General features: G+C 46.0%; 1 protein-coding gene across 3 annotated transcripts in view; it reads left to right on the top strand.

The window, feature by feature from the left end:
- The first annotated feature begins 5,916 nt into the window (after positions 1-5,916).
- The window catches only part of hps5 (HPS5 biogenesis of lysosomal organelles complex 2 subunit 2), a 62,168-nt gene continuing 42,578 nt past the window's right edge, over positions 5,917-25,506 (top strand). For 2 of the 3 annotated variants that reach the window (XM_086007717.1, XM_086007715.1), the window contains exons 1-5: positions 5,917-6,006; positions 13,454-13,684; positions 19,011-19,121; positions 21,879-21,943; positions 25,038-25,230. In XM_086007717.1, coding sequence (XP_085863843.1) covers positions 13,580-13,684; positions 19,011-19,121; positions 21,879-21,943; positions 25,038-25,230 — 474 coding nt within the window. In that variant the 5' untranslated portion in view covers positions 5,917-6,006; positions 13,454-13,579. The remainder of the gene's footprint in view (positions 6,007-13,453; positions 13,685-19,010; positions 19,122-21,878; positions 21,944-25,037; positions 25,231-25,506) is intronic. The other variant, XM_086007716.1, reaches the window with a different exon arrangement.

Here is a 25,506-nt window from a genome sequence, read left to right as displayed (position 1 = left end):
TACAGCAGATGATCAGGAAGGCCAATGGAATCTTGGCTTTTATTGCAAGGGGGATGGAGTATAAAAGCAGGGAAGTCTTGCTTCAGTTATACAGGGTACTGGTGAGGCCACACCCGGAATACTGCGTACAGTTTTGGTTTCCATATTTAAGAAAAGATATACTTGCTCTCGAGGCAGTTCAGAGAAGGTTCACTCGGTTGAATCCGGAGATGAGGGGGTTGACTTATGAGGAAAGGTTGAGTAGGTTGGGCCTCTACTCATTGGAATTCAGAAGAATGAGAGGCAATCTTATCGAAACATATAAGATTGTGAGGGGGCTTGATCGGGTGGATGCGGTGAGGATGTTTTCACTGATGGGTGAGACTAGAACTAGGGGGCATAATCTTAGAATAAGGGGCCGCCCTTTCAAAACTGAGATGAGGAGAAACTTCTTCACTCAGAGGGTGGTGAATCTATGGAATTTGCTACTTCAGAGAGCTGTGGAAGCTGCGACATTAAATAAATTTAAAACGGAGATAGACAGTTTCCTAGCTGATAAGGGAATTAGGGGTTACGGGGAGCGAGCAGGGAAGTGGACGTGAGTCTAGGTTCGGATCAGCCATGATCTTATTGAATGGCGGAGCAGGCCCGAGGGGCCGTATGGCCTACTCCTGCTCCTACTTCTTATGTTCACTTTACCTGTCTATATCCCTTTGCAGACTCCTTGTGTCCTCCTCACTTACATCACTCTGGATAGACTCTGGAACAGTACCCATGGGTTGGCGGGTAGCTAATGTTACCCCACTGTTCAAAAAGGGTGGTAGAGAGAAAACGGTGAATTACAGACCGGTAAGCCTGACATCGGAAGTGGGGAAAATGCTAGAGTCCATTATAAAGGATGTAATAGCAGAGCACTTGGAAAAAAGTGACCGGATCGGACAAAGTCAACATGGATTTACAAAAGGTAAATCGTGCTTGAGTAATCTACTGGAATTTTTTGAGGATGTAACTGGTAAAATAGATAAGGGAGAACCAGTGGATGTGGTGTATTTGGATTTTCAAAAGTCTTTCGATAAGGTCCCGCATAAGAGATTAGCATGTAAAATTAAGGCACATGGGATTGCGGGCAAGGTATTGAATTGGATAGAGAACTGGTTGGCAGACAGAAAGCAAAGAGTTGGAATAAATGGCTCTTTTTCCGAGTGGCAGGCAGTGACTAGTGGGGTACCGCAGGGATCGGTCCTTGGACCCCAGCTATTCACAATATATACTAATGATCTGGACGAGGGAACTAGATGCAATATCTCCAAGTTTGCAGATGACACAAAGCTGGGTGGGCGTGTGTGCTGTGAGGAGGATGCAGAGAAACTCCAGTATGATTTGGACAGGTTGGGTGATTGGGCAGAAGCATGGCAGATGCAATATAACGTGGATAAATGTGAGGTTATCCACTTTGGTGTCAAAAACAGGAAGGCAGATTATTATCTGAATGGCAATAGATTGGGAGAAGGGGAAGTGCAACGAGACCTGGGCGTCCTTGTGCACCAATCGCTGAAAGTAAGCATGCAGGTGCAGCAGGCAGTTAAGAAGGCAAATGGTATGTTGGTCTTCGTAGCGAGAGGGTTTGAGTACAGGAACAAGGATGTATTGCTGCAGTTGTACAGGGCCTTGGTGAGACCACATCTTGAGTATTGTGTGCAGTTTTGGTCGCCTTATCTAAGGAAGGATGTCTTGCCATGGAAGGAGTGCAGCGAAGATTCACCAGGCTGATACCTGGGATGGCAGGAATGATGTATGAGGAGAGATTGGGTCGATTGGGCTTGTACTCGCTGGAGTTTAGAAGAATGAGAGGGGATCTCATCGAAACTTATAAAATTCTAACAGGACTAGACAGACTAGATGCTGGAAGGATGTTCCCGATGGTCGGGGAGTCCAGAACCAGGGGTCACAGTCTAAGGATAAGGGGGAAGCCATTTAGGACTGAGATGAGGAATTTCTTCACCCAGAGAGTGGTGAACCTGTGGAATTCTCTACCAAAGAAGGCAGTAGAGGCCAATTCATTAAATATATTCAAGAAGGAGTTGGATATATTTCTTAAGGCTAAAGGGATCAAGGGATATGGAGAGAAGGCAGGAACAGGGTACTGAATTTGGATGATCAGCCATGATCTCATTGAATGGCGGAGCAGGCTCGAGGAGCTGAATGGCCTACTCCTGCTCCTATCTTCTATGTTTTTATGTTTCTATCACCCAAATCAAGTGCCTTTGAAAGTTCGGACAGTTACTTGTTTCTTATGGCTTAAAGACAAATTGCAAACCAGTCACCAAACAATGGACACAAAGTGAAAGCGGAGAATACTTTCCACAAATCAGCTTGCAGGGAAGAGATGTAGAAGTCAGTTTAAAGATCATTGCACTTGTTCTACAGAAGCCTCCTGGGCATCTTTCAAATAAGGCTGTGATTGATAATATTTGTATAGCACCCACATGGAGTATTATTCACACATTGACCAAGTATTACCAGCTAAATTTGGACTGCTGCACATGATTCAGTCTTTGGCAGATTTGACATGGCAACTGTTGTTAAGTCTCCTCTGCAGGGGCCTTCCCTTTGCAAATATATGGAGGATACTGAAGGAAGAAAATAGTTACCTATAATGACCTGTGGGGCCATCTTCATTTTGCAAACAATATGAATGCACAATCCTACTCCGCTATCCCTTCAGGCACTTCCAAGAACAACTTACATTTATAAAGTACTTTTAAAGTAGCAAAATGTCCCAAGGCACCTCTCAAAAGACAGAGGGTGAATTTAGTCACCAAGCAAGGATTGTGAAAAAGAAGGGACAGTGACCAAAGGTGTGGTTGAAGAGGTAGATTTTGAGGATGTTTTTGAAGTTGGACAGTGTTGAAGTAAAATGGAGGACTTTTGGGAGAGAATTTCAGAAAATGGGGCTGTGATGCTGCAGGCCCTACCACTGCTGGTGCAGCAAAGGAAAGTAGTCAGTAGATAGTAGCCCACACTCAAAAAAGCAGAAGGTATGAGCTAAGATGTAATGCTAAATGAGGTTGCTCAGGTGCAGCAAGGCCATGGAGGGATTTGTAGCTGTATATGGGGATTTTGAAGTTAATATATTTGGAGATTGGGAACCAGTGGAGGTTGGCAATGAGAAATGTGATAGGTGAGTGGGACACGACAGGATGGAAGTGGTGGAGTTCTGGATAAGTTGGACTTTGTGTAGTGTGGAACTCAGGAGGTCATTTAGGAGAGTGTAGGAGCCTGGAATTAATGAAGGTATGAATAAGTATTTCAGTGATGGTGAGGAAAAGGTAGAGACAGAGGCACACGATATTGTGGAATTTCCGCCATTTCCGCCACCTCCAACGTGATCCCACCACCAAACGCATCTTCCCCTCCCCTTTCAGCATTCCGTAGGGACCGCTCCCTCCGAGACACCCTAGTCCACTCCTCTATCACCCCCAGCACCCCTTCCCCTTCGCCCGGCACCTTCCCATGCAAGCGCAGGAGATGCAACACCTGCCCTTATACCTCCCCCCTTCCCACTGTCCAGGGCCCCAAACACCCCTTCCCGGTGAAACAGCGATTTACTTGTACTTCTTGCAATCTAGTATACTGTATTCGCTGCTCACGATGTGGTCTCCTCTACATTGGGGAGACCAAACGCAGATTGGTTGACCACTTTGCGGAACACCTTCGTTCAGTCCGTAAGGGTGACCCCGAGCTTCCGGTCGCCTGTCATTTTAATTCACCGCTCCATTCCCACTCGGACCTCACCGTACTCGGGCTCTTGCATTGTTCCACGGAAACCCAGCGTAAGCTCGAGGAACAGCACCTCATCTTCCAATTAGGCACTTTACAGCCTTCCGGACTCAATATCGAGTTCAACAATTTCAGATCATAACCTTGGCCCCCATTATATTTTTACATTTATTTTTTATCCACACCTTTGTTTTGTGTCCTTCCCCCTTTTTTCTCTCCCACATGGCAGCTGTCTCTCATTCTGCCAGCGCATTTCACACCTAATCTAGAGCCGTCTTTTGTCTCTTTACTAGTCCTATCACCATCTCGTCTCGTTTTGAATACCTCTTAATGTCTCTTCACTTCTCTTTTGTTCTTTCATCCCCATTTCCCAGCCCCCAAACTGGCCTTTTAATCTGTTTCATTTCCTGTATTTTTTCAGTCCTGACAAAGGATTTCGACCTGAAACGTTGACTCTATTTCTCTCTCCACGGATGTTGCCTGGCCTGCTGAGTTTTTCCAGCATTTTCTGTTGTTAGACGGTCTTGGTGATGGACTGGATGTGGGGTTTGAATCTCAGCTCCAGCTTGAATAGGACCTAATATTACAGACTGTTGGGTGTTGCCTGAGCAAGCAGCCGGGGTGAGAAAGGAATTGTGGGCAAGGGTGCAGAGTTCTGTTGAAAACTCTTTGGCTTTTGTTTTTCAATGTTTAATTAGAGGCATAACTTGATGTATAGGTTTTTGGTACTTAGTTGGTGTCAGTTCAGCTTTAGATCAAAATAAATTAGTGCTAACTCCTAGGACTTTATAGGACACCCGAAGCATCTCAGGTTAGGCTTAAATTCTACAGCATGTGGAGGATACATATTATTAGAAGAATTAAGAACACAAAGTAGTTAATTATGGTAATGTATTATCTCATGGCTTGTCACATGGTTTATTATGAGCATGCTCAGTTCGCTCTGGCCTAATAAAACAAGCACATGGACGAGCAAATCATCCTGACTCTGTCCTTCATTTGTCCTACCCACATATATTACAATTACCTTTTGGCCAATTAAGCCCTTTCTCTTCATACACACTTACAATATGACCAATCTGTTGAGGGAAAGAAGTAACCATTCACAAACCTTCAAGATAAATCTCTCATTTTTCTTTCCACATCTGACACAAAAGTCAATGAAAGCTCAGAAACATTAATCCAAAGACAAATAATTACACCAGCCAGTGTGTTACTGCTTTATACAGCTAGGAAGATCCCAGGTTTATTGTCTGGTCTGTAATGAGCTGAACAATCAGCCTCTCGGCATCACTGTTGGAGAAAACAGACCCTGTTGACTTCCGTGACCGGTGGGCGCCACGGGGACTGGAGTGCATAATTGATTTGGACAACCAAATTTTAATTTGATTTGATAAAGTTTATTTAAAGTTTTACAGTCCTAATTATAGTTTATTTGTTTAATTTACTTGTTCCAATTAAAAGAGGACAGACCCTGTTGGTCCTCTGGTGCCAGTGGCTCAATTGGTAGCATACTCAACTCTGAGTTAGGTTGTTCGGCTCAAGTCCCACTCCATGAGACTTGAGCACATAAATCTAGGCTGACACTCCACTCCAGTACAATACTGAGGGAGTGCTGCACTGTTGGAGGTGGCCATCTTTCAGATGAGACATTAAACTGAGGCTGCGTCTGCTCTCTCAGGTGGACGTAAAAGATCCTATGGCACTATTTCGAAGAAGAGTAGGGGAGGTAACCTGGTGTCCTGGTCAATATTTATCCCTCAATCAACACCACTAAAACAGATTATCTGCTCAGTATCACATTGCTGTTTGTGGGAGCTTGCTATGTGCAAATTGGCTGCTGCATTTCCCACATTAAAACAGTGACTACACTTCAAAAGTACATCATTGGCTGTAAAGCGCTTTGAGACATCCGGTGGTCATGAAAGGCGCTATATGCAAGGCCTTCTTTCTTGCTGGGATCTTACACACTATTGAGGGCCAGGGTGAAGAAAAGGGCCTACTTGGCGGTGATGCTTCCCGTAATTGAAGAGCCGGGGTGTCTCCAGGGGGCGGGGCCCGGGGGTCGCCAGGTGCGGGGCCCTGGGTGGAGCGTCTCCAGGGGGCGGGGCCCGGGGTGGAGCGCATCCAGGGGGCGGGGACTATCTGGGGAAGTCCGCGGCTGGGGGGCGGGCTTTTCGCCGGGTTGAGGGACCTTTCGCAGGCGGACGGGTACGGAGCGGTCAGCGGCCTGTGGGACGGCGCCAGGTAGATGCAGATCGGGTTTGGCTGTAGTGCGAGGTTCGCTGGCAGCCCGGCTTCATTGGGCTGGGCGCTGGTTACCGAGTCCGGGACCTGGGCTGGGAATCCCCTGAAACCGTTACCGGGAGGCGCCGGGCCTGCAGTGTAACTGGAACTCGGAACAGACTCCCCCGCCCAGCCCACGGGACAATCTGTCGCCGTCCCTCCACAGACAGTGGGACAATCTTTCCCCTCTACCACACACCATAGGACAATCTGTCTCCCCCCCCCCCCCCCCCCCAGAAAGTGGGACAATCTGTCTCCACCCCCCCCCCTGAAAGTGGGACAATCTGTCTCCACACACCCCCCCTGAAAGTGGGACAATCTGTCTCCACACACCCCCAGAAAGTGGGACAATCTGTCTCAACCCCCCCAGACAGTGGGACAATCTGTCTCCACCCCCCCGACAGTGGAAAAATCTGTTCCCCCTCTGCCACCCCACCATCGTGGGAAATCCCACCCCTATACACCTACTCTGGGATACCCACCCTCTGTCCTAGTCGCTGACTGTGGTATATAATGCTGTGTAATTGGTGGGATTGATTTGATTTAATTTAATTTGAATTAATTAAAGGGTAAGTCATGGCAGTACAGCTCGGCGCCATGGTATGCTCCTCCTGCACTATGTGGGAAATCAGGGACACTTCCTGTGTCCCTGACGACCATGTGTGCGGGAAGTGTATCCAGCTGCAGCTACTGGCAGACTGCATTGTGGCGCTGGAGCTGCGAATGGATACATAATGGAGCATTCGCGATGCTGAGGATGTCGTGGATAGCACATTTAATGAGTTGGTCACACCGCAGGTAAAGGCTGCACCGGCAGGAAGGGAATGGGTGACCGCCAGGCAGAGTAGTAGGCGCAGGCAGGTAGTGTAGGGGTCCCCTGCAGCCATCCCCCTCTCAAACAGATATACTGCTTTGGATATTGTTGGGGGAGATGGCTTATCGGGGGAAGACAGCAACAGCCAACTTCCTGGCACCGTGGGTGGTTCTGCACAGGATGGGAGGAAAAAGAGTGGGAGAGCTATACTAATGGGGGATTCTATTGTAAGGGGAATAGATAGGCGTTTCTGCGGCGGCAAACGAGACTCCAGGATGGTATGTTGCCTCCCTGGTGCAAGGGTCAATGATGTCTTGGAGCGGCTGCAGAGCATTTTGGAAGGGGAGGGTGAACAGCCAGTTGTCGTGGTGCTTATAGGTACCAACGATATAGGTAAAAACCGGGATGAGGTCCTAAAAGCTGAATATAGGGAGTTAGGAGGTAAATTAAAAAATAGGACCTCAAAGGTAGTAATCTCAGGATTGCTACCAGTGCCATATGCTAGTCAGAGTAGAAATAGAAGGATATTCCAGATGAATACGTGGGTAGAGGAATGGTGCAAGGGGGAGGGATTCAAATTCCTGGGACATTGGAACCGGTTCTGGGGGAGGTGGGACCAATACAAATTGGACGGTTTGCACCTGGGCAGGACCGGGACCGATGTCCTAGGGGGAGTGTTTGCTAGTGCTATTGGGGAGGGTTTAAATTAAAATGGCAGGGGGTTGGGAACCTGTGCAGGGAGACAGAGGAAAAGGAAGCAAGAATAGAAACAAAAGACAGGAAAGAGAAAAGCAAAAGTGGAAGGCAGAGAAATCAAGGGTTTAAATCAAACATGGCCACAGTAAATAATAATTTTAAAAGGTGTAAGTGTGTTAAAAAAACAAGCCTGAAGGCCTTGTGTCTTAATGCGAGGAGCATTCGGAATAAGGTGGATGAATTAGCTGCGCAAATAGATGTAAACGGATATGATATGATTGGGATTACGGAAACATGGCTCCAGGGTGACCAAGGCTGGGAACTCAACACCCAGGGGTATTGAATATTCAGGAAAGACAGGCAAGAAGGAAAGGGAGGTAGGGTAGCATTGCTGGTTAAAGAGGAGATTAACACAATTGTAAGGAAGGATATTAGCTCTGATGATGTGGAATCTGTATGGGTAGAGCTGAGAAATACCAAGGGGCTGAAAACGTTAGTGGGAGTTGTATACAGACCCCCAAACGGTAATGCGGAGGTTGGGGATGGCATTAAACGGGAAATTAGAGACGCGTGCAATAAGGGCACAGCAGTTATCATGGGTAACTTTAATCTACATATAGATTGGGCTAACCAAATTAGTAACAATACTGTGGAGGAGGAATTCCTGGAGTGTATACGGGATGGTTTCCTGGACCAATATGTCAAGGAACCAACTAGAGATCAGGCCATCTTAGACTGGGTATTATGTAATGAGAAAGGATTAATTAGCAATCTTGTGCGAGGCCCCTTGGGGCGGAGCGATCATAATATAGAATTCTTCATTAAGATGGAGAGTGAAGTAGTTGACTCAGAGACTAGGGTCCTGAACTTAAGTAAAGGAAACTACGATGGTATGAGACGCAAGTTGGGTAGGATTGATTGGGGAATGTTACTCAAAGGGTTGACGGTGGATAGGCATTGGCAAACATTTAAAGATTGCATGGATGAACTACAGAATTTGTTCATCCCTGTTTGGCATAAAAATAAAACAAAAAAGGTGACTCAACCATGGCTAACAAGGGAAATTAGGGATAGTATAAGATCCAAGGAGTGGACATATAAATTGGCCAGAAAAAGCAGTAAACCTGAGGATTGGGAGCAGTTTAGGATTCAACAAAGGGATTAATTAAGAGGGGGAAAATAGAGTATGAGAGTAAGCTTACAGGGAACATAAAAACTGACTGTAAAACTTCTATAGATATGTGAAGAGAAAAAGATTGGTGAAGTCAAGCGTAGGTCCCTTGCAGTCAGAATCAGGGGAATTTATAATGGGGAGCAAAGAAATGGCAGACCAATTAAATACATACTTTGGTTCTGTCTTCACAAAGGAGGACACAAATAACCTCCCAGAGATGTCAGGGAACATAGGGTCTAATGAGAGGGAGGAACTGAATGAAATCAGTATTTGTAGGGAAATGGTGTTAGGGAAATTGACGGGATTGAAGGCCGATAAATCCCCAGGGCCTGATAATCTACATCCTAGGGTACTTAAGGAAGTGGCCCTAGAAATAGTAGATGCACTGCTGGTCATCTTCCAGAATCTATAGAATTTTGGAACAGTTCCCATGGATTGGAGGGTAGCTAATGTTACCCCATTATTCAAAAAAGGTGGTAGAGAGAAAACGGGGAATTATAGACCAGTAAGCCTGACATTGGTAGTGGGTAAAATGCTAGAGTCCATTATAAAAGATGTAATAGCAGAGCACTTGGAAAACAGTGACAGGATCGGACAAAGTCAACATGGATTTACAAAAGGTAAATCGTGCTTGACTAATCTACTGGAATTTTTTGAGGATGTAACTGGTAGAATAGATAAGGGAGAACCAGTGGATGTGGTGTATTTGGACTTTCAGAAGGCTTTCGATAAAGTCCCGCATAAGAAATTAGCGTGTAAAGTTAAGGCACATGGGATTGGGACAAGGTACTGACTTGGATAGAGAACTGGTTGGCAGACAGGAAGCAAAGAGTTGGAATAAACGGGTCTTTTTCCGAGTGGCAGGCAGTGACTAGTAGGGTACCGCAGGGATTGCTCCTAGGACCCCAGCTATTCACAATATATATTAATGATCTAGACGAGGGAACTAGATGTGATATCTATGTTTCTATGTCCCTGGTGCACCAGCTGTCAGATATGCTCTTCCTCCCCCCAATGACCTTGTGATATTCCCACCCTACTCTGTAGGATATAGAAACATAGAAGATAGGAGCAGGAGTAGGCCATTCGGCCCCTCGAACCTACTCCGCCATTCAATGAGATCATGGCTGATCATCCAAACTCAGTACCCTGTCCCTGCCTTCTCCCCATATCCCTTTAGCCTTAAGAAATATATCTAACTCCTTCTTGAATATATTTAATGAATTGGCCTCAACTGCCTTCTGTGGTAGAGAATTCCACAGGTTCACCACTCTCTGGGTGAAGAAATTCCTCCTCATCTCTGTCCTAAATGGCCTACCCCTTATCCTTAGACTGTGACCTGCCTTCCTTAACTCACCCGCTCTAGATATTCCCCCCTCCTTCACCAACTGTGGGATTCTGCAACTGTCAGATATCCCACCGTCTAGTCGCTGACTTTGAGGTATTCCTGCGCTGCTCATTGAGCAGGGTGGTGTACAATATCATAAAGTCAGAGATTTATTCCACCCTCCCCAACACTTCAGTGGCCAGCGTTATCCCTCCCTCTGCTGCAAGTGTGTGGCATATTTTGCTACTCATTAGTCCATATGGTTATCGTGGTAATTTCCGCTGCCCACCCTATTGGTTGTGAAATATCCTGTCCACCCCTTCCTTGCCCATGTGTGGGATATCTTTTCTGCCCCCCCCCCCCCCACCACCCCACTGCCTGTTTGTGGGATATAATACCCCCTAACTTGCCCTGTGTGTGGCATATATGACTCTTGCGTTGCTCATATATACAACCCCACCCTGCATTGTTTTCGTGTGGGATATTAACTCGCATTACCTGAATGTGGGCTATCCCTTGCTGTTTGTGTGGCTCATCTGGTCTCCTGACATCGCCCATGTGTAATATCTGCGTCCCTGCACTGCATCGTGTGTGATACGCAGCCTCTCTGTGCTGCCGGTGTGTGTGATATATATTGTCCTCCTGCGCTGAAGATGTGCAGGCTGTCTATCTGCCTGTAGTCACCTGCTGTGCTGCCTATGTGTGCAATACTGGGCCCTCTGAACTGTCTATATCTGGAATACCTGACTTGTGTATCAGATGTCAGACCCCCACCCATGTTGCATGTATGGGACAGGGAGAGGGGGGACACACAGGGGCAGGGAGACCAAGCGCCCCAAAATTGCCCACTGACCGCGCATGCGCCGCCCGCCCGCCCGCCCACAGCGGCCGCCCATCAGCCGCGCCATACGTGGGGGACCTCAGCTCCGGACCTCAGGCGCTAGGCAGGGGGAGGGGCCGGAGAGAGGGACAGAGGGGAGTGGGGGAGCGGGGGTGGGTGAGGGGAGGGAGAGGAGGGGAGGGGAGGGAGGGATAGGACAGGGAGAGGACATGACAGGGAGAGGGGGGACACACAGGGGCAGGGAGACCAAGCGCCCCAAAATTGCCCTCGCGCCCCAAAATTGCCCTCGCAACGCGGGGCTCCCCAGCTAGTATATATATATTTTTAAACAGTTCTGAAGTATTATTCAGCTGGTGGATTGGGTTGGTGTGGGCTGTGTTAGACCAATTGGTTCGGTAGTATTCCTGCTGGCTCAGTTGGTTGGGCAGCATGGGGCAATGATGGGTCAGTTGCTTTGGGCCTGCAGTGGGCTGGTTGGTTTAATATTAGTCAGTCTTTACAGTGAGGATATTGTTTAACACCTGTTATGTCATTGCAAAACTGTGAGGATGAAACTGTACAGCCAGTACGAGGAAGGAAATGGATGTCACATGCAGCTGCTGCAGGAGCCAAGATTAGAAAATCTCAAAGGGCTTCTCCCATCTACCAATTGCTGCTCTCCTAAAACGAGAATCATACGACCCTGCAGCCCAGGGCCTCCAATCATATGAACATGATGGACAGGAAAAGACCAGTTGGTCTATTGAGGATGTCCCAAACAGTCAGGGTGCAACTGAGCATCATGATTCCAGTGCACCCACCAGCAGCCACGTAATCTACTGGGAGCAGCAAAAGGACAGGTTTAAAAAAAAAATACCTACAATTCAGGGGGAAATTAATCTGGAAATTCCTCTCTGACCCCCAAAGGCAATCAAACTGGGTTCCAGGAGTCCCACCACGAGCATGAGACACATCGCCCAAAGCCTCACCTTCCTTTTATACGCTGTGATATCAGACACACGCAGGAACTCATTCAGTTCCCTTTTGAATGTTTGCCACGAATCAGTACTCCCTGCACGAGCTGGCAACTTGTGCCAAAGGTCGATGACCCTCTGCGAGGGGAAAAAAAAACCTCCTGACATCTAACCTACTTCGATGTTTACGTAACTTATACGGATGGCCCCCTGGTGCTCCCTGACCTAACTAACTCATAGTCTATCCACGTGGCCATCCTTGCAAGACATACCAATACTCTGCTTTTGCTGGAGCCTCATGGCACTGGTCATAAACCTTTAGCGACTCATGACCAATGTTCCCGCTAAGGTGCGCGCGCGGCCACAAAGTAATCTGCAAGGTCCTGTGCAAGCCGCTCACCGGCTTTTACACTGTAAATACCGCGCAGGAATTTAAAAGAAACGGGCCGCGCAGAACAAAGTGCAGCTCACAGGGAACATTGCTCATGACTATAATACTTGGTCTCTTTCCTACTCAACAGCCTTTATTCAGAACCCTGCATGGTGTTACACGTACTTGGCGTTAGCCCTACCCATGTACATAACACTACATTTATCTATACTGACTTACCTGCCAGATGCGGGTCCATTCCCCATCGCATCTAGATCTGATTGTAGCCGTTTTTTGCATCCTAAGATTCTAATGCTTGTGCGAATCTCCGTGAACTTGTGGACAGTTCCCACAATGACTTCATTCAGGCGGTTAATAAAGATTCTGAAGAGCAACCCTGTGGGACTCCACTAGTAACCGGTTTGCACACAGCACCACTACCATTAGTAATAATCTTCTGCTTACGAGAATGTAACCAATTCCTTATGCAATCCAAGATCTGCCCCCCAATCCCACAAGATTCCAACTTATTAACTAGCTATCAGGGAAGTTAGCTGAGAATCTACAGGTTGATTATATCTAACCTGTGCCCTACTCTGCTTTTCAGATGATGATGGGGTGTGGTGTTCGACCTATTCCAAGCTCTTGCAGCAATCCCTGTGCTCCAGTTGGACTCGCTGGGAGTCATTTTAACGTTTGCCAATAGTGTACTTCAGTGGAAAGGAAAATCGGAGGAAGTGTATAACGGGCGGCTGATTCAATATCGTCTGTTTCACACTATAGCCAAAAGTTGAAAGACTTTGTCTTTATGAGCTCCGTTGCCTGAATGGGTGCCCTTATCTCTGTACACGCTGATACCGGGGTAGTGCCCAGTTTGTCGGAGGCACTATTGCCTGGAGATGCCCTTGTCTCTGGGGTGCAGTTATTTCTGTGCGCTCGTGAGTGGAAGTTGTGCCCCTATCACTATGAGTACTCCTGCCTGGGAATGGGCAGGGGGCACTATTATCTCTGGGCGCTTTTGCCGAGGGGGGCAGGGAGGGTGCACTCATGTCTCAGAGTACCTCAAATTTGCCATTTTCGTTGAGGCTACCAGCTAGCAATGGCTATTTTTACACTTTATCTCTGACACTATTGGGTTTTTTTTAATGTTAAATTGTGCTGTTTTGGGGGAGGGGTAGATTTTCTGGCTAAAGTCAAATTGGTTAAGTGACTGTGTCTGTTTAATATCCGCAGCATGAACATGAAGTATCTATAATAGAGACTGTGAACAAGATTACAGAGGCTGCAAATCATATCTTCTGCCAGTTTTCTTAACGCTGCAGCGCACTTTCCACTGAAACGTGTTCACACAGCCTTGCAATGTCACTGCCGATGCTCCCAGAATCATGTAGCCACGTCCTAGCTGAGCTGGACTCACTGGATCCCCTGTTATCTGCCCTCCGGCTGGATTCGAGCAGATTGAAGGTGAGTGAGAGAAGGGTATACACAACACTACTCTCATTAAATGAAAGGGCTGACGTTTTATATTTTTGTGGGAGGGAGGTTGTATGAGTATATTGATCCAGGACAAAGCTGCGTTGAAGTGTTCAGATAGTTGGGTAACACAAAGGTCTGTATTGCGTTGCTGTGGTTCTGGGTTTTTGTCACTAGCGGATGTGAGGAAACAGTGGGAATTATAGAGCACTCCTTCAAGACGGACAGTAGTGCCGCATTTCAATCGGCTCCACAGGTGCAATTATTGCAACTACTTTTCCTTTAGGTCTTATATTCTGGGCCTGTGAAATAATTCACCTGCAGTGTGTGCTGAAAAAACATGGTGGGAAAATAGCACAGTGCTCCTGTTAGAGATAAAGATGAGTATGTACCCTCCTGTTACAGGTGAAGGGTGGCATGCTAAACTGAATGCGCACTAATCTGCCATTGGAGTTCATGTACTATGACGCCTCCTGTTGCAGGTAAAGGTGAGTGTACCTCACCGTTGTCATAGATAATGATGACTTGGGAAGGTCATTGGTTGGGAGGTAGGAGACAGAAAGTAGGGATAAAGGGTTCATTCTCTGATTGGCGAGATGTGACAAGTGGTGCTTCCTAAGGATCTGTACTGGGACCTTAGCTTTTCACCATTTATATTAATGACTTGAATGAAGGATTAGAAAGTTATATATCCAAGTTTTCAGATGACATCAAGTTATGAGGCACAGTAAGTTGTGTGTGAAATCAGGTTTCCGCCCTTGCCACAGTACCGAAACGACTCTCGTCAAAGTCACAAATGACATCCTTTGTAAGTATGACAAAGGTAAACTATCCCTCCTCATCCTTCTTGACTTGTCTGCAGCCTTTGACATGGTTGACCACTCCATCCTTCTCCAACGCCTCTCCATGTCGTCCAGCTGGGTGGGACTGCACTCGCCTGGTTCCATTCCTATCTATATAACCGTAGCCAGAGAATCACCTGCAACGGCTTCTCTTCCCGCTCCCGCATCGTTACCTCTGGTGTCCCCCAAGGATCGATCCTTGGCCCCCTCCTATTTCTCATTTACATGTTGCCCCTTGGCGACATCATCCGAAAACACAGTGTCAGTTTCCACATGTACGCTGATGACACCCAGCTCTACCTCACTACCACTTCTCTCAACCCCTCCACGGTCTCTAAATTGTCAGACTGCTTGTCTGACATACAGTTCTGGATGAGCAGAAATTTTCTCCAATTAAGTATTGGGAAGACCGAAGCCATTGTTTTCGGCCCCCGCCACAAACTCCGTTCACTAGCCACTGACTCCACCCCTCTCCCTAACATCTGTCTGAGGCTGAACCTCACTGTTCACAACCTTGGTGTCATATTTGACCCTGAAATGAGCTTCCGACCACATATCCACGGCATAACTAAGACCGCCTATTTCCACCTCCGTAACATCGCCCGTCTCCGCCCTTGCCTTGGCTCATCCGCTGCTGAAACCCTCATCCATGCCTTTGATACCTCTAGACTTGATTATTCCAACACACTCCTGGCTGGCCTCCCACATTCTACCCTACGTAAACTTGAGGTCATCCAAAACTCGGCTGCCCATGTCCTAACTTGCACCAAGTCCTGTTCACCCATCACCCCTGTACTCGTTGACCTACACTGGCTCCCGGTTAATCAACGCCTCGATTTCAAAATTCTCATCCTTGTTTTCAAATCCCTCCATGGCCTCGCCCCTCCCTAACTCTGTAATCTCCTTCAGCCCCCACAAACCCCCGAGATATCTGCGCTCCTCTAATTCTGCCCTCTTGAGCATCCCTGATTATAATCGCTCAACCATTGGTGGCCGTGCCTTCTGTTGCCTTGGCCCTAAGCTCTGGAATTCCCTGCCTAAACCTCTCCGTCTCTCTATCTCTCTTTCCTCCTTTAAAACACTCCTTAAAACCTACCTCTTTGACCAAGCTTTTGGTCACCTGCCCTAATTTCTCCTTATGTGGCTCGGTGTCAAATTTTTTGTTTTATAATGCTCCTGTGAAGTGCCTTGGGATGTTTTACTACATTAAAGGCGCTATATAAATACAAGTTGTTGTTAGATGGGAGCATTAAGTTACAAAGGAACATAGACAGACAAGTGAGTGGACAAAACTGTGGCAGATGTGAGGACGTTTGAGGTTATCCACTTTGGATCTGAGAAAGACAAATCAGAGTATTTTCTTAATGGGGGGAGACTAGGAGCTGTGGAGGAGCAAAGGGATTTAGGGCTCCACATACACACATCACGACAAATTGAATATTTGCCTTTATCTCAAGGGGGGCTCGAATACAAAGCAGTGAAAGTGACGCTTCAGTTGTACAGAGCCCTGGTCACATCCTAGCTTGAGAACTGCGTCAGTTTTGGGCATGAACCACAGGATGGATATATTGGCATTAGAGGGAGTACAGCATACATTCATCAGAATGCTACTCGGCTTAAAGGATTAAATTGAGGACAGGTTGTATAAAGTTGGCTTGCATTCCCTTGAGTTTAGATGGTTGAGGGTTGATCTAATCGAGGCACTTAAAATGATCAAGAGGATCGATAGGGTGGATGCGGAGAATCTATTACATAAGAACATAAGAAATAGGAGCAGGAGTAGGCCAATCGGCCCCTCGAGCCTGCTCCACCATTCAATAAGATCATGGCTGATCTGATCCTAACCTCAAATCTTCTATCACTCTGCATCCACCCGAACCCATGTGATCTCCCGGGAGAGGCGAAAAACCAGATAAAGACCCAATGGCCAATTTGGGAGAAAAAAATCTGGGAAATTCCTCTCCGACCCATCTAGGCGATCGAAATTCTTCCAGGAGATCACTCTGTCCCTATATTTTCTACAGTACTTACCTTCTGTAAAAGCGATCTCCACCCCAGCCAGGAACAGGAATAAAACCATCTCCTGAAATCTAACAGAATTAGAACACAGTATGAGCAGAACCAGGCTACACGGCCCCTGGGCCCACTCCACTACCCACAGGGCCATGACCATTCCGAACCTAGACTCATGTCCAATTTCCTGCCCGCTCCCCGTAACCCTTAATTCCCTTTACTTCTAGGAAACTATCTATTTCTGTTTTAAATTTATTTAATGATGTAGCTTCCACAGCTTTCTGGGGCAGCAAATTCCACAAACCTACCACCCTCTGAGTGAAGAAGTTTCTCCTCATCTCAGTTTTGAAAGAGCAGCCCCTTATTTTAAGATTATGCCCCCTAGTTCTAGTTTCACCCATCATTGGGAACATCCTCACCGCATCCACCCGATCAAGCCCCTTCACAATCTTATATGTTTCAATAAGATCGCCTCTCATTCTTCTGAGCTCCAATGAGTAGAGTCCCAATCTACTCAACCTCTCCTCATATGACCACCCCCTCATCCCCGGGATTAACCGAGTGAACCTTCTTTGTACTGACTCGAGAGCAAGTATGTCTTTTCTTAAGTATGGACATCAAAACTGTATGCAGTATTCCAGGTGCGGTCTCACCAATACCTTGTACAACTGCAGCAATACCTCCCTGTTTTTATATTCCATCCCCCTAGCAATAAAAGCCAACATTCCATTGGCATTCTTGATCACTTGCTGCACCTGCATACTAACTTTTTGAGTTTCGTGCACCAGGACCCCCAGATCCCTTTGCACTACAGTACTTTCCAGTTTCTTGCCATTAAGATAATAACTTGCTCTACGATTTTTCCTGCCAAAGTGCATAACCTCACACTTTCCAGTATTGTATTCCATCTGCCAAATCTCTGCCCACTTACTTAGCCTGTCTATGTCCCTTTGCAGGTTTTTTATGTCCTCCTCACTCACTACTTTCCGTCCCATCTTTGTATCATCTGCAAACTTTGATATGTTACACTCGGTCCCCTCCTCCAAATCGTTAATATAGATTGTAAAGAGTTGGGGACCCAGCACTGACCCCTGCGGAACACCACTAGTTACTGGTTGCCAATCTGAGAACGAACCATTTATCCCAACTCTCTGCTTTCTGTTAGAGAGCCAATCCTCCACCCATGCCAGAATATTACCCCCAATCCCGCGATTTTTTTATCTTGAGCAATAATCTTTTGTGTGGCACCTTGTCAAATGCCTTTTGGAAGTCTAAATACACTACGTCCACTGGTTCCCCTTTATCCACCCTGTATGTTACTTCCTCAAAAAAACTCCAGCAAATTTGTCAAACATGACTTCCCCTTCATGAAACCATGCTGAGTTTGTCCTATTAAATTATGTTTATCCAAATGCCCCGTTACTGTCTCCTTAATAATGGACTCTAACATTTTACCAACCACAGATGTTAGGCTAACAGGTCTATAGTTTCCAGCCTTCTGCCTACTACCCTTTTTAAATAAGGGTGTTACATTAGCAGTTTTCCAATCTGCCGGGACCTTTGCTGAGTCCAGTGAGTTTTGGAAAATTATTACCAATGCATCCACAATCCCTACCGCTACTTCCTTCAAGACCCTAGGATGCAAGCCATCAAGCCTTTGGTTTAGGAATCCATAACAAAAAGACATAATCTTAAAATAGTGCGAAGCCATTTAGGAGAGAAATCAGGAAGCATTTTTTCCACGCAAAGGGCAGAGGAGATTTGGAACTAAAGGCTGTGGATGCTGGGTCAATTGAAATTTTCAAGGCTGAGATTGATAGATTTTTGTTAGGTAAGGGTATCAAGGAATATGGATCAAAGATGGGTAAATGGAGTTGAGGCACAGTTCAGCCATGATCTGAATGAATGTCCTGAGTTCGCTGAGCTCAGCCAAGGCAGGGAGAGGGGCACTACATTAAGTACCACTGGATAAGGGCGCAGAAAATCTACCTGCTCATGAATGTTGCCCCTGCTGGAAACTGCTTGTTTGTGGACTTTGGCTGAGAAATGGAGTAGGCTTGGCTGTGATGCAACCATGGTTTAATAGCGGACATCGTCTGTGCTGAGCGCATGAAGAATAGCCAGGTATTAGAGGGTTACCAGCATTCTTGAAATTATACCTGAGCAAATGTCGACACTTAGTGGGGTGGGGGGGCGGGCAGAAATTTAGAACAAATCGTGAGCTGATGGAAACTGGTCACAGACTGATGGTATGTTTCAGGGAGTGAGTGGAGTGAGATTCTTCTATAGTCCAAAACTACATCTTGTGGTTAATGAGTAATAGGGATAGGTTGACATGGAGGGGGAGGGAGCTGGAAAAATGCAATCAATATTATGGGGAGTGGAACTATTAATAGGCGACTTTGAAATTGTGGCAGTGAAAATATTAAAACGTTAATTTGAAGGTTTCTGTCTTTCCTCAGTGTACATGTTTGTCAGTTTCCCGGAAGTGGCTGGCACTGGGTAGCTCAGCTGGTGGACTACATCTCATTCAGAAGGAAGGCTGGAAGCAGAGGCTCATGTTAACGCACAAGGTGAGGGCTGGAAAAGGTTCAACGTAACAAGCATGAAGCACAGGCCTGGTTTCTTAGGATGCTGTGTATATTATATGTGATGCATCAGAGAATCATAGAATGGTTACAGCACAGAAGGAGGCCATTCAGCCAGTCGAGCCCGTGCCAGCTCTCTGCAAGAGCACTTCAGCTAGTCCCACTCCCCTGCCCTTTCCCCATAGCCCTGCAAATTTTTTTCCTTCAGGTACTTATCCAACTCCCTTTTGAAAGCCATGATTGAATCTGCCTCCACCACCCTTTCAGACAGTGCCTTCCAGATCCTAACCACTCGCTGCGTAAAAAATATTTTCCTCATGTCGCCTTTGGTTCTTCTGCCAATCGCCTTAAATCTGTGTCCTCTGGTTCTTCTGCCAATGGGAACAGTTTCTCTCTATCTACTCTGTCTAGACCCCTCATGATTTTGAACACCTCTATCAAATCTCCTCTCAACCTTCTCTGCTCCAAGGAGAACAACCCCGGCTTCTCCAGTCTATCCACGTAACTGAAGTCCCTCATCCCTGGGACCATTCTTGTAAATCTTTTCTGCACCCTCTCTAAGACCTTCACATCCTTCCTAAAGTCCCAGAATTGAACACAATATTCCAGTTGAGGTCAGACCAGTGTTTTATAATGGTTCATCATAACTTCTTTGCTTTTGTACTCTATGCCTCTATTTATGAAGCCAAGGATCCTGTATGATTTTTTTTTTAACAGCTTTCTCAACCTGCCCTGCCACCTTCAACGATTTGTGCACAAATACCCCAGGTCTTTCTGTTCATGCACCCCATTTAGAATTGTACCCTTTAGTTTATATTGCCCCTCCTTGTTCTTCTTACCAAAATGTATCACTTTGCACTTTTCTGCGTTATTATTAAATGTTTGCGAATAATCCTGTAGAACCCATTCTAACCGGCCAAGGCTGAATCAGTAGTACACTGAAGTATCTGGGAGTATGGGAACACCTGCATTGTCTTGGCCTCCCTGATAGCTTATTTAATAAAGACAGTGTGTAACTGTGCCACATCAGACTAGAGGCCCCAGTTCTGTTCTCAGTCTATACTGAATCTGCTCGTTTCAACCAGGCCAGCAGTAGGGTGCACCAATTGGCCTCAGTAGCTTAGAGAGGTAAAAAATCAACCAGGGTTCATGCTCTTCATCACTATCAGGTGACTTCTGCTAGAAAGTGTTCTCTTGTAGATGTGTGAAGACAGAATCGGGCTCAGCTGTGATGCTCTCCATGGTTGAATAGCCTGCCAACACTTGTCTAGGTTCAAACATGAAGAATGGCCACTTGGGTGAGATACTGCTGCCTTACTGTACCCCAGCAAGTGTCCACTAGGGTCACTGGTAGCACTCACCTTTAACTGAGAAGGTCATGGGTTCAAACTCCACTCTTCAGATCTGAGCAGATAATAAGAATATAAGAAATAGGAGCAGGAGTAGGCCATTCGGCTCTTCGAGCCTGCTCCGCCATTCAATAAAATCATGGCTGATTTTCTACCTCAGCTCCAACTTCTCACACTATCCCCATATCCCTTGATTCCCTACAACGTTGAATGGAACTTCTCATTGCATCTTTTGACCAATTGCCATCGACAACTGACTATTCTATTGCTACTCGACCTCAAGAAATACTTTAAATCATCCTCTTGGCTCCTGACATCTATGGGTCATTGATTACATTAACTTTTTCAGACTAACTCAAATCATGCTTTATAATCTACCATTTAATCACGCCTTTGTAACTTAATCCCAGTGTCTGTCCGCGTGCGTGTTTTGGCTGCCGCTCCGGAACCAAGTTCCATCACTTCTATCTCTCTCTTTTTCCTCTTTCTTCATTACCCTCCCCTGGCCTTCATTCCTCCTTTTCTTTCTCTGCCATCATGTACACTACCCTCATTAACCCCTATTCTCCACTACTCATCATCCTGCCGTCGCTCAAGGCTTGACTCCCTCCTAAATAATTCCACAGCTTCCCTCTGTGCCTCTCTTGGCATCCTTCGAAAGGCCCACCGAGGCACTCGTCGCTGGCTCCTAGCTAGCAGCGACCCAAGTTGTTCTATCTTACTCTCTCCCCGCCTTCCCCACCCTAAGCACCTACTGCGAGCTAATCTCGCCAACCTCCTCCCTGCTCTGCCCCTCAGGACTCCGCCAGCAAATTAGGTATCATCGCCCCTCTCCGCATTTCCCTTCAAAATGTATGTTCACTTGTAAATAAGGGTCTTGCCACCCATGACATTATTGTGGACGATCAAATTGACATCATGGCATTGACAGAGACAGGGTTGCAGGGTGATGACACCTTTCCCCTTAATGAAGCTTCCCCACCTGGCTATACTTCTCACCATATTCCACGTCCAAACCGCCGCGGTGATGGTGTAGCCCTTATATCTAAATCACACCTTGGTCTGTCTCCCTACTCCTCTGGCGACTTCTCCTCCTTCGAACATCTCACCTTGTTCCACCCCTCGCGTCTTAAGGATCGGGTCCTTTAGCAAAAAGGCACATTGGCCCAAACCCTGAATTTTTTGGATGCAGGTACTGCTGTGTATTCCCCTCTTCCTCCCTCCCCCTCTCCCAACGCCTTGAGAGCATTTTTCCTCTACCTACTGGAAAACTGCATGGGGGCCAGCAGAGAAAGCCAAACAATATAAAACCAAAAAAAGGGTTGGGGTCTTGGAGAAGTTGTACGTCGGCATATGAATGATGTGAATTTCTAATAAACTTTCTGTCCTTCAGGAAGGAGCTCTCACTCACGTTGCTTGTTGTCAGCATGATGAGGACTATGTTGCTGTAGCAACTAGGTAAGTGTACTTTATTTTTAGACTTTCAATTCTGGATTCTTCCTGTACCCTGTAGCATCCTCTGTTTCTTCATACTTTCTGTCGAGACACTATAATGAGAAATGTTACTTTTTTGTTTTCTTTAACCTCTTTTTCATTCTAGATCATTTTCCTTCCATATTTTGTACCACCTTTGTAGGGTTTTCACTTGCACTGATAGCCAGCTAAAATTTATAGTGTGCCCAGGTAACATTTTTAGACTATTTCAATTGATGGTTCTAGCTATGCCTTCACTAAATCCTCATTGTGTTCCGAAAGCGGCAGAATAACACTACACTAAACCTTCCCCAGGGCTTTAACTGACAAATATATTAGTGCTAGAATAAGCCAGCAGTAGTAACAACATATATTTTTACAGTAGGTATTCAGCTTAGCTAGTTCGTAACTCGTGTTCAGGAGAGGTAATTTTCTTATGTAGTGGTTATTCTTTCCTCTCTCTCATCAACTACTAAAGCTATTTGGTCTGACTAACTTACTTGACAGCTTCCAGGCACACACACTGAATTGGTAAAAAAAAAGATAAATACCTTCAAAACAGACAATTTAAATAACTGTTGATTCAAAAGGAGCTACCAAACAAACACGCATTTGAACAAATCACGCAAGTTGTTTGCATTCGAATTAAATGGCTTAACTCCTCTCTCAGGTTAGCCAAATAACAACTCAGCTAAATTATAGAATCTTATAACACAGAAGGGGGCCATTCGGCCCTTCATGCCTGTGCTGCCTCTTTGAAAGAGCTGTACAATTTAGTCCCACATCCCAGCAAATTAGCCCTCTTCAAATACATGCCAATTACCTTTTGAAAGTTCTTATGGAATTTGATTCCATCACCTGTTCAGGTAGTGCATTCTAGATAATAGCAAACCTCTGTGGGGAAAAAAAATTCTCCTCATTTCTCCTCTAGTTCTTTTGCTGATTATTTTAAATCTATGACCTTTGGTTACCGACCCACTTGCCAGAAAACAGTTTCTCCCTAATTGCTCTATCAAAACCCCTCATAATTTTGAATACCTCTATTAGGTCTCCCCTTAACCTACTCTGCTGTAAGGAGAGCAATACCAGCTTCTCCAATCTCTCCACACAACTGAAGAACCTCATCCCTGGTATCAGCCTGATAAACCTCCTCTGTACCCTCTCCAAGGCCTTGACATCCTTCCTAAAATGTGGTGCCCAGAACGGTACACAATACTCCAGCTGAGGCCTAACCAGTGATTTGTAAAGGTTTAGCATGACTGACTTGTTTTTGTATTCAATGCCCCTATTTACAAAGCTATGTATTCCATACACCATCTTAACTGCCTATCAACTTGCCCTGCCACCTTCAAGGATTTGTGAATATGCACCCCCAGGTCCCTCTGCTCTTGCATTCCTCTCAAAGTTGTACTATTTAGATAATACTGCCTCTCCGTGTTGTTTCTCCCAAAGTGCATCACTTCACATTTATCCGCATTAAATTGCATCTGCCATGTGTCTGCCTATTTCACCAGTCTGTCTATGTCGTCCTGAAGTCTCAAACTATCCTGCTTATTATTTACTACGTTGCCAAGTTTTGTATCAGCTGCAAACTTCAAAATTTTACTCCCTATACCCAAGACCTTGTCATTCATATATACTGTAACAAGAAAAGCAATGGTCGTAATACCGACCCCTGGGAGACCCTACTGCATACTTCTCCCAGACAGGAAAAGCATCCGTTCTGCACTACTCTCGGCCTTCCTTAGCCAATTACATACCCAAGTTACCACCGTCCCTTTAATACCATGTGCTTCTATTTTCTAAATAAGTCGGTTTATCAAATGCCTTTTGAAAGTTGATACATGCAACATCTACTTCACTACCTTCATCAACCCTCTCTGTTACTTCATCAAAGAACTCAATCAGGTTGGTCAGACACGATTTGCCATTAACAAATCCGTGCTGGCTATCCCTTATTAACCCATGCTTCACCAAGTGAGAATTAATTTTGCCCTTGACAATGATCTCTAGTAGTTTCCCCACCACTGACGTTAGCCTGATTGGCCTGTAGTTACCAGGTTTACCCCTTTCCCTTTTTTTGGACAGGGGTACAACATTTGCAATCCTCTGGCACCACTCCCATATCCAAGGAGGATTGAAAGATTGTGGTCAGAGTTGAAACAAATGCAACAAGTTAAGCTGGGATATGATTTCTAAGTGAATCTGGTTTTTAACCCCTTGTATACCACGACAGAATTAAAGAAGCACATACCACGCTAAATCGTGGACAGAAATGCTTCATTTTTGTCAAACAATCATACAGCGCGGAGGAGGTCATTCGGCCCATGGTGCCTGTGCTGGCTCTTTGAAAAAGCTATCCATCCAGTCCCACTCTGCTATTTTTTCCCCCTCCGCTGCCATTTCCCTATAACTCTTTCCCCATAGTCATAGCATGTATACGGAGCCTTTATTTACTGGATAACGTGAGTGCCGTGTATAACATTGTGCACTGAGTAATGCACTCATGGACATAGACTTTGTGTGTACCTCCCAAATGTACTGTTTTAATTAGGGATGGCCCAATGTTAAACAGCAGCAGAGGGCACAAGTCTGGTGAGCTTGCAAAATCATTGATTTATTGAACCACATCTACCCCCCCCACCCCCCCCCCCCCCCAGCACCAACAGAATTCCATCTTTTCAAGTCATTGCAAATTGAAAGATACGACGCCACATAACTGGGTGATGTGTCCCTCATTGGATGTGTACTGGGTGATGCCCTATTTCAGAGAATGAGAGACCCGCATAAAGGGCACTGCAGAGAGAATGCATGTGCTGAATAATGCACACAGCAGAGTGAGTGAATGTGAGAGAGAGAAAATCTTTGCTGGAAAGGCGCATATTGCATAGAGTGACAGCAACAATGCATGTTGTGACCGATGCATGCTGCAGAGAGAGATATTCTGCATACTGGGAAATGCACTCTACAAAGAGAGAAAGATTCTCTGTATACTGAGTGATTTGTTGTTGGTCGCCATTAAATAAATCCCTAGGGTGACAAAGTCCTCGTTATTTTATCGGTTTGTTTTCTTGTTCAGCCAGGGTCATGTGATTGTGTGGGAACTGCATCAGGAGCGGCGTGGGAAACCTGATCGTATTTACGTGTCATCAGAACACAAAGGCAGACAGGTCACGGCCCTCTGTTGGGATATGACTGCTCTCCGCGTCTTTGTGGGGGACAATCTGGGAAAAGTTTCCGGCCTGAAAGTTAATTCCTCCAAGCAGGGAAAGGTCTGTGTTTTTCTGTTACGTGATGTACTCCTATGTTTGTACATAATATGGTGGTAGAGAGGGATGAACAGACCACCATACTAGGACATACACTCCACCCAACATGCACAGCCTAACATTATTCCTCACATTTCTAAAGGACTCCCTGATGGCTCACTTGGTAAATGCGTAATGTAACTGAGCCATACAGACCAGCAGGCCATGGAGTTAACTTCTGGTGTGTGCTGTTAGCTAGTCTCAGCTGGTGCAGCAGCAGAGATCCTACAATTGACCTCA

The sequence above is a fragment of the Somniosus microcephalus genome, chromosome 15, assembly GCF_052327205.1.
Source record: "Somniosus microcephalus isolate GS21.2 chromosome 15, FLI_Smic_1.0, whole genome shotgun sequence".
Taxonomy (NCBI): Eukaryota; Metazoa; Chordata; class Chondrichthyes; order Squaliformes; family Somniosidae; genus Somniosus; species Somniosus microcephalus.
The sequence above is the reverse complement of the archived record's forward strand: the minus strand, read 5'-3'. Positions and strand labels throughout refer to the sequence as shown.